Source organism: Calidris pugnax, unplaced genomic scaffold (assembly GCF_001431845.1).
Source record: "Calidris pugnax isolate Ruff unplaced genomic scaffold, ASM143184v1 scaffold352, whole genome shotgun sequence".
In the NCBI taxonomy this organism is placed as follows: Eukaryota; Metazoa; Chordata; class Aves; order Charadriiformes; family Scolopacidae; genus Calidris; species Calidris pugnax.
In genome coordinates, this window is record NW_015091110.1 from 1 (window position 1) to 9,886 (window position 9,886).

General features: G+C 44.4%; 1 protein-coding gene across 1 annotated transcript; it reads left to right on the plus strand.

Moving 5' to 3' along the window:
* The first annotated feature begins 765 nt into the window (after positions 1–765).
* LOC106897454 (bone morphogenetic protein 7-like) lies at positions 766–6,594 on the plus strand. Its single transcript, XM_014958070.1, has 4 exons — positions 766–900; positions 2,150–2,266; positions 3,349–3,550; positions 5,684–6,594. The coding sequence occupies exons 1-4, from the start codon at positions 766–768 to the stop codon at positions 6,118–6,120; spliced, it is 891 nt and encodes a 296-aa protein (XP_014813556.1). The 3' UTR covers positions 6,121–6,594.
* Positions 6,595–9,886: the final 3,292 nt, after the last annotated feature.

Below are 9,886 nucleotides of genomic sequence, written 5' to 3' on the forward strand. Positions count from 1 at the left end.
GGGCGGCGAGGCCCAGCCGGGAGGGGAGTCCTCCTTCGCCGTTATTGGGCCGTTATTTTGCAGGTTTAGGGGTTATATTGCCCGGGATTTGGGTTATTTTGCCGGGGTTAGGCGTTATTTTGCCGTGGGTTGGGGTTACTTTGCAGGGATAGGGGCTATTGTGCCATGGGTTTGGGTTATTTTGCAGGGATAAAGGGTAATTTTGCCGGGGGTAGGGGTTATTTTGCAGGTTTAGGGGTTATTTTCCCAGGGGTTGGGGTTATTTTGCCGGGGGTTGGGGTTATTTTGCGGGGATAGGGTCTATTTTGCCGGGGGTAAGGGTTATTTTGCCGGGGTTAGGGGTTATTTTGCCCGGGATGTGGGTTATTTTTCTGGGGTTAGGGGTCATTTTGCCGCGGTTTGGGTTATTTTGCGGGGATAGGGGCTGTTTTGCCATGGGTTTGCATTATTATTTTGCCGTGGGTTGGGGTTATTTTGCAGGGGTAGGGGTCACTTTGCCGGGGATTGGGGTTATTTTGCGGGGTTAGAGGTCATTTTGGCGGGGGTAGGGGTTATTTTGCCATGGATTCCATGGGTTTGGGTTATTATTTTGCCTGGGATTGGGGTTATTTTGCAGGGGTAGAGGTCATTTTGCCGGGGGTTGGGGTTATTTTGCCGGTTTAGGGGTTATTTTGCGGGGGTAGGGGTTATTTTGCCGGGGATTTGGGTTCTTTTGTGGGGTGTTTTTTTGCCTTGTCGCTAAGGGAGGCTCTCTTTCCAGTTGGCATGGACCAGTACCACTTCTCCTTCGACATCAGCGCCATGGAGAAGGGGGAGCAGATGCTGAAGGCCGAGTTCAGGGTCTTCAAGCTGAAGAGGACACACATCTCTAGAAGGGCTGACCTGAAACACTTCTGCAAAGTAAGCGGGGAAATAATCTGTCCAGTTAAGCCCTCATTTGTGCTTTCATTGTTATTAACGCTGAAAAAGAGGAGTGAAACCTCTCGCCGCATAAACCTGCCTTATTTTTATTTGATGGCTGTCCTCGCTTTTTCTTTGCCTCCAGCATGCAAAGAAGTGGACTCAAGGTTGTGGTTGTCCTTTGTGCACCCTCTCGCCGCATAAACCTGCTTTATTTTTATTTTTATTTGATGGCTGTCCTCACTTTTTCTTTGCCTCCAGCATGCAAAGAAGTGGACTCAAGGTTGTGGTTGTCCTTTGTGCGCTGTGGCTATCCCTAAAGATACCCATGTCATACCTATCTCAAGCCATTCCCTAATTTTCTGGGGGTTGAAACGTTTTGGAATTGAAATTCACCTGCTTGAGCCATTCTAAATAAAAAATACACTAGCAATTTGGGATCCATAGGAAAATCGGGCAGGTGAGGGCTCTGGTGTTGATTGTACCTGTTCCTTTGGCAAAAGGCAGGGTCAGACTTTTTGCAAAGATGTAGAAGAGCAGAAGAGTTTGACAGTATCAGACGTTCCAAAGAAAAAGAAAAGGGATGGTCAGGATATTTTTCTATGGTATAATAATAATAATATCCTGCCACTGAACACCTCCAAAAGTAGCTGTATATACTGATTCTTGTTTTTTTGTTAATCTCTTTGCTTACTTTGGGATGATGGCACAGTTTTCCAGCCATGATGTGGCAGAAATGTTCATAATCTCCATTCTCCTCCTTTTGCTAGAAGAAAAATTGTTTTCATTGCTCATTGTTGCGTTACATTGCTCTGATCAAGGTGGAGGTGTATGAGCTCCTGGAGGGTGGAAACAAGCCACGGAAAAAGCATCTCATTGCATCGAGATTGTTGTCCCTTTACACAGAAGGCTGGGAAGTGTTCAACGTCACCTGCTTGAGCCATTCTAAATAAAAAATACACTAGCAATTTGGGATCCATAGGAAAATCGGGCAGGTGAGGGCTCTGGTGTTGATTGTACCTGTTCTGATCAAGGTGGAAGTGTATGAGCTCCTGGAGGGTGGACTGTGGCTATCCCTAAAGATACCCATTCCCAAGCCATTCCCTGCTTTTCTGGGGGTTGAAACGTTTTGGAATTGAAATTCACCTGCTTGAGCCATTCTAAATAAAAAATACACTAGCAATTTGGGATCCATAGGAAAATCGGGCAGGTGAGGGCTCTGGTGTTGATTGTACCTGTTCTGATCAAGGTGGAAGTGTATGAGCTCCTGGAGGGTGGAAACAAACCACGGAAAAAGCATCTCATTGCGTCGAGGTTGTTGTCCCTGTACACAGAAGGCTGGGAAGTGTTCAACGTCACGCAGACGGTAAGCAGAGGGTTCTGGCTTCGTTTTCATTCTAAATCTGCATTTAACTTCCTCTGGAGACTTATTTGTTAGTTTCAAGATTTATCTTGTAGATATCCTTGAAGTAGAAGAGTATAAACAGGGGTGATCAAGGTGGAAGTGTATGAGCTCCTGGAGGGTGGAAACAAACCACGGAAAAAGCATCTCATTGCGTCGAGGTTGTTGTCCCTGTACACAGAAGGCTGGGAAGTGTTCAACGTCACGCAGACGGTAAGCAGAGGGTTCTGGCTTCGTTTTCATTCTAAATCTGCATTTAACTTCCTCTGGAGACTTATTTGTTAGTTTCAAGATTTATCTTGTAGATATCCTTGAAGTAGAAGAGTATAAACAGGGGTTTTTTTGCTTTCCATAATAAAAAAAAACAAATGTGGTTTAAAACATACAGTTTCTTGGGTTTAAATCCGTTATTCTTGGACGGTGTTTTATGTTGCCAAACCTTTATGATCTGAAGAGATCATAAGATCACTTGGATGATTGGTCGAGTTCCATCTTAAGTCACGATAGCCCTGCGTGAGAATGGCCTGGCTTTATCTATTAGTCTGTAATTATAACAATTAGATAAAGTAAATTTGCTTGATTGCGAGTTAATTTCTTCAAATGCCCTGTTTGTTAGATTTAAATGAGTTTTAATGGGAAGTTATGGAAAGTCTGGAGAGTTCATAATATTCTGTTATTAAGATTGCTATGAAAAATAAATTCCTGGCTAAAATCAGAGAGGATTTCTTTTAATGTCAATTTTAACTCCTAGGCTCATCTATTCACTAGTAGATTCTCTGGAATTAATTATCTTCCTGTAAACGTAGCTTTGGGTAATTCATATGGTGTTTTGTATTTTCAAATATTGAATTACTGGTTTAAATATTAAACTTGATTGAGTCTCAGCTATACAGTTGCCTCACTTCTGTCATAATAGATGTTCTTACTCTCTCATAGCTTGTTGCTTCTTCCCTTTTCCTGATAAAAACAGTGCTTAATCGTAACACTGCAATAAGAATATTGAAATAGTACTTTTTTTTTTTTTTCCAATTCTCTTTCATTGCCAGGTTTCCAAGTGGGTTGGAGACAGCAGCTCCAACCATGGCTTTTTGATAACTACCACACACGTGTTCAACAACAGGATTGAGCACAACCTGGTGAAGTTTGCCAAGAGCCAGGGCGCTGTGCAGGAGAGCAGAAACGCTCTCCTGGTCCTCTTCACCAACAGCAACAAACGGAGGGCGTCCAGCTTTGTACCTTCTTCCACCAGTAAGTTCACAGGAGAGCAGCAGTTCAGTTTTGGAGTAGGAACTCCCTGTTCATCTCCTGTCACCTTCTGCCTCCTCGTGTACACCTAATTTCAGCATTTACTTGAACAGGTTTGAAGTTGGGCTTTGTCACTGATGAGAGTTTGATAAGATAATTCTTGCTAGTAGATCACCCAGCGTCTTAAATTTTCTCTCCCCTCAAAAAAACTTATGTTTGCAGGAAATATATTCATAAAGCTGGGGGAGGAGGGGGAGTATTTTGTTTGTAAAGGGGTGGGAGTTCTATTTATTTTTTTTTTAAATCGCTATTTAAATATTTTTTTCTGGTGGTGAAGTTTGCGTGAAAATTGTGTAATAGGTTTAGGCTAAAAAAAAACCTCAGTGACCTGGAAAACTTCGTGAAAATGCTGGTAAAGCAACTGTAAGTAGAGTTACTAAGCACGGCTTTCAAGAGTGGAAGGGGTTGTTAAATAAGCAATTTAAACCTCTCTGTCCTTGGCTTGGTTTTTAAGCACCTATTTAACTTCGGTGACTAATTAGCATTGCGACTAAAGGCTGCTTTCATCAGAGACAACGCCCTCCTCCCTTAAGTTACAAAACAGTGTTTTACCTCTCCCTCTGGTCTCCCAGTAAAACCCACTAAGGCTGGATTTCAGAGCCCGATAAATGCAAAGAGCAAAAGCTGTGAGAGGGGGCAAAAATTATTCCAGTTTGGGTTTGCAGGGTTTTCTGGTAAACGATTGCATTTGCATATTAGAAAGAAACTAAAGGTAGGGCTTGTACCAATATGAAGAAGTAGGTGAAATTGCTTAGTAACAAAAATAAGGCTGGCCTGTTTATGTTTGGTTTCCAAAGAAAATTTGTGTAATGAAATCCTAGATCCCAATTTAATGAGCTTCAAGCTCCGCGTGGGATACTGTGCCAGGCCTGAGAAATCAATATTTTCCCAATAAAGAAACTCTTTCACTGGTGGGTGAATCTGCACAGATTGTTCTTCTACCAGCTTTTCTATCGGTGGTTTTCAGTCTCTCCACATGGATCTTGAGGTCTCCACAGATATTACTCAAGGCTTCTCAGCAGCTACTTTAAGAAAGCAAACCTGTTGTCAAAGCTTCATTGTCTAGCAGAGTTCCACAAACCTGGTGGTAACTTTTTAGATGCCAAAATTGAAAAATACTCTTTAAAAGCTACTGCTGTCTAGGAACACCCTCTGTTCTGCAAGTGTGTGGGGAGAGTTCCTGGGAGGAGAACACAGGGGAGAGAAAAAGGCTGTGATCTCCACCCTCTGCCCAGCTTGATGTGTGTTGTAGGAGTGGCTGTGTAATGATCTTTAATACCACTCTGACCAGGTTCGGCCCTGAAAAGGCCCCGTGGAATTCACAGGATGTATTTAGGATCTCATTGAGCTTTGCTTTTATATTTCAGCTGAGTTTTTTGGGCCTTTCAGGCCACAAAGTGAAACCCGCGATTTAGCAGTTTTTGAAACAGGGCTGGAACAGCAATTGAATGCACAATACACAGAGGCAGGGGTCGGTCTCTTCTTCCAAGCTACAGACGATAGGACAAGGGGTAATGGCTTCAAGTTGCACCAGGGGAAGTTCAGGTTGGATATTAGGAAACATTTCTTTACTGCAAGGGTTATCAGGCATTGGAATGGACTGCCCAGAGAGGTGGTGGAGTCACCATCCCTGGAGGGATTTAAAAAATGTGTAGACATGGTTCTTCAGGGCATGCTCTGGTGCCCAAGATTATTGGTTTGTGGTGGGATGTTGCGTGGGTGGGTGATGGTTTTGGTTTGGTGGTTGTTGTTGTGTGTTTAGGGGGTGGGTGGTGGTTTTTTTTTTTGTTTTGTTTTGTGGGTTTGGTTTTTTGGTTTTTTTGTTTTTGTTTTTGTTTGGTTGGTTGGGTTTTTTTTGGGTTTTTTGTGGTTGGACTCAATGATCTCTGAGGTCCCTTCCAACCACTGTGATTCTGTGAATACACACCCCTTTTTGGTGCTTTCACAGTTAAATGTGATTTTTAAATCTCCCTTGAAGACGTAGATGTCAGTTTACGGAGCAGGCTTTCATGCAGAATACCGAATGTAGGAAATGCAATTTATTTTGTGAGAGATTACCGCTCGGTTTCCTTTCAGAACCGGAGATGAACCCTGCCAGGAACGACGCTCCACGTGTGCCCCGTGAAACACAGCTGGTGGGAAGCCTGAGCAGGAGCCCTCGAGCTGCTGCAGACCCTGCTGCCAAAAGCCAGGTGCCAGCGTGCCATCGAAGGGAGCTCTACGTTGACTTCCGTGCCATCGGCTGGTCGGGCTGGATCATTTACCCCAGTGGATACAACGCGTTTTACTGCCGAGGGTCCTGTCTCTTCCCCTTGGGGGAAAGTCTCAACGCGACCAACCACGCCACGGTGCAGTCCATAGTCCATACCCTCAAACTGGCCCAGGATGTCAGCACGCCCTGCTGCGTGCCCGATGAACTCAAGTCCCTCAACCTTCTCTACTTCGACGACAAGGAGAATGTGGTCCTTAAAAATTACAAAGACATGGTGGCGACGAGGTGTGGTTGTCATTAGGAGGACCTTTTTCTGACACGTGCACCTGGATTCAGTTCCCCATTTGCCATTACCAAGGGAAGTGGCATTTTAAGATTCCAGGGTGGGAGAACCAGAAACTCAACTGTGCTTCAAATCCTTCTCCTCTCTCCATGGCTGTGTGGAACGGTGTTTAAAGCTGGTCTTTTGAGGAGCCACGAGCTTCTGGAGGGTGTGCTGACCTCCACGGAGAGCTCTTTGAGTGCCTGTCCACTAGAGGAAACCATTAAAACCAGGAACTTGCAATGTGAAGGAGCTGAAACACAGTAATTGAGGGTTCAAATTAAGGTCTTGTTCTGTGTATGGAGGAGAGGAATTTCCTATGATTTATCAGGCCTGGTCTCCTGCTTCAACCCAGGACGGGGTGCGGGTCTCTCAGTGACACAACCTCATCCAGTTTTGACTGCACAACCCAGGAGGGATGTGAACTCCTACACAGAACTTTCAGAAGAGTTTGCCCAGAGCTTATCTCAGTGGCCTCCACCCTCTGCAGCTCAGGCATTGCCTGGAAATGCACTTCCCACACCTCTTCCTGCGGCTCTACCAAATGCAGAGACCTCCTTGTAAGTCCCCCCCTGGGACTTGCTGGCCAATCCGAGGGAACATCGAGGTCAGTATTTGTCTGGGAATCAACAAATTTGGCTTCCAACTCAGAGCTGCACCTCTGAGTGCAGTTGGCCAGTCCTTCTCTTTGTAAAACCATTCTCTTCCACCATGGATTACTGGGCTGCGTGGCAGCAGAGGTTGCATTTTTGTATTTATACAGTGGCGGAATCAGCAAATTTGGCTTCCAACTCAGAGCTGCACCTCTGAGTGCAGTTGGCCAGTCCTTCTCTTTGTAAAACCATTCTCTTCCACCATGGATTACTGGGCTGCGTGGCAGCAGAGGTTGCATTTTTGTATTTATACAGTGGCTGTTCCACAGGATCCTAAATTTGGGTCAGAATCCCCATAATTTAGTGGGAAGAAAGGTGACCACAAAGCTTTGGAGGTCCACGAGAACATGCTGGATGGTGGCCTGGTCCTGTGTGTGAGGCAGGTTTGATGGAAGGTACTCGCTGATTCCAGGATGCAGACTTGGAAGGTCCCCCCAGACCCCTTTGATGCACATCACCAGCCCCTTGCAGGTCCTCAGTCAACTCCTTGGGCTGTAACTCAAGCCTGGTTGGGTTTCTTGTCTCCATTCATCCTGGAAGGAAACAGACTTCTCACAGAATGGGAGAATTTTTTTACTCCAATGACATTAAAAAAAAAAAAAAAGCCAAGAAAAAAAGCTATTTATGTACATGTTTTTCTTTCTGTAAATACCGATGTTTATAATAAATTTATTTTATTTAAAACACAAAGACTTGGGAGTATATTAACTTAATCTGTAATATAAAATGTTAATTTTCAAATAAATGCAGTGTGCCATTGGTGTGGGGTTTTTTTGTGTTGCATTTGAGCTTGTAACTCTTGCCTGAGTGAAACGCAGAGATTGTGGACCTCCAGGTTGGTCACACGTGGTGCTCATCACAAAGTCTACCTGGTGGAGGTCCCAAACTTCACATACCTGAGGTGGTTTCTGGTTTTTTGGTGGGTAAGGCCTCCTTTTCCTGTGTGTTTGGAGTATCTTGGGATGCCTTCCTTGAAATTGCATTAAGTTAAAAAGCCAGGACAGGAGAAATATTGTTATTTGCAGATAGAATGTTTGGGTGAAGAAGGCTGGGCCCAACAGCTCGTGCTTGTTGGGACCACAGCCTGGGATGGGGGGAGCAGAGGGGACAGGATTTAGAAGGAAAGGATGGGTTGATGTGGGGAGAAGGGTGTTCTCCTGCCTGGTTGGTTCTCTCTGTCCTGCTTTGTGGTGAAACACAACTAATTTTTTGGTAATTTTACTTTGCAGCTAAACCTCCTCTAACTAACGGAGCTGTCTGAAACTCTGCAATTAGCAGTGAATTGTGGAGACACCGGTCACTCTCAGAGTGAGAAGATTTGATTGTTCTAATTTCTGCTGGGGGATGGTTGGCAGAGGGGCTCTTGCCTGTATTTACTGCTACAACAACCACCATCTTTTGGTTATTAATGAATGACTGTATTATTTGCCCCGTGCCAAAATTCCCCTTTGCTTATTTCTCCTTTGATCTTGGTGGTTCCGGGTGGTTTTCTGGATTTCCTGGCCAGGCCGACAGCTCATGGCTCTCTTGGAGGGGAATATCCTGCTTATCCACAAAGCTACATCGTCTAGGAGTTAGTTCCTTCATTTAATCTGGGATAAATCAAGCCTAGAGACTATTTCTCTATAAATTATAAAAGAGGATTGGGGCCATATAGAAGAGTTTTAGCAGCTTTTGGCTGCTTCGGTTTCATGATACGTTTAATTTTCAGGTTATTTCCATCCAGCAGCCCCCTGTGTTGAACTGGTGGTGTGTGAGCCCTACGGTGGGGACTCCAGGAGGACCAAAATATTTCAAATTTGGCTGTAATTGTTTGTAATTCCTAGAGAAAAGGCCCAATTCTTCCTCTGCCTGTATAAAACTACTGTGGAGGAGGGGGAAAAAAAAGGAGGAGGGGGGTGTTTTGATCTTGGTATATGGTCACCCAGGTACAATGGAATATAAATCTGGTGGCCAAGTGCTGCACCCACCTCTCCCAGCCCTTGGATCCAGCACCATTGGCAAAGGGACCTTGGGAAGCATTATGGGCCATAATTCACTTTACTGGTTTATTTTCCAGTTTATTTATTTATTTGCACTTTTTTCCCTGCAGAAGTGTCTGTGTGTGGTGGTTTAAGCCTGTAAGAACCACACCTTGGGAGTGGGGAGATGTGTCTACAGCGAGAGTCCAGGCAAGGCCGTGTCTCAACGGTGGCTTCAGCTGGTGGTGCTTTGTAGGAGCCCGAAGAACCGAAGCCAGCAGCTTTCCCTGCCAAATAACGCTGGAGAAGGATGGGATTTGGAAGGGGCTGGGCTGGTCTCCTCCAGTCTGTGACACCACAGATGCTCCTGGCACCACCAGCTGTGTATCACGGGATGGTTTGAGTTGGAAAAGGGACTTTTAAAGGTCATCTCGTCCAACGTCTTCAACTGGGATCATCCTTCAACTGCTCAACTCGGAGAATCACCCTTATTTTTTTTTTCCAGGATCTCTTAATGGCTTTCTGCAGGGAAAAAAAAATTGGAAAAATTTTCAATAGAAAAGCCAATCTGATCAATAAATGGATGCTGGGTGGGCTGATTATTAGCGAAGGGAGTGCTGCCCCACAAAGGTGAAATATGCCCAGTCCCGCTCGCAGCACTCAGGAGTTTCACACACATTAAATTATATTCTATTTTTTTTCTGCGCCACTCAACGTAGCCTCATTATGCCCCATTAAACCCTGATAATTAAAACAAAATATATTGGAATTGTTTATCCTGGACTTTGTAAGGAAATTAGGTTCATAATAATGCCAAGGGAAAAAATTTACACTACACCAGGACTTGTAATTAGAATAACAATTAAGCACAAGTATGCTCCTTCTCCTTTTTTTTTTTTTTTTAGGATAAAGTTGCATTTTCTTGTTGTTCTGAAATAAGTAAGAATTCCAAAATAAGAAATGCTGCACTTTGGAGTATCAGTTTAATCAGAACATCATTGCCAAAAAGCAACAGTTGGGGTTTTGGAGAGAATAGGGGTAAGTCTTCAGCATGGACAGTCTGGACAGGGACTGGTGACACAGGTGATGGGTTGTTATAAACCGTGTTGCATCATGGATCTGTGGTGGCAT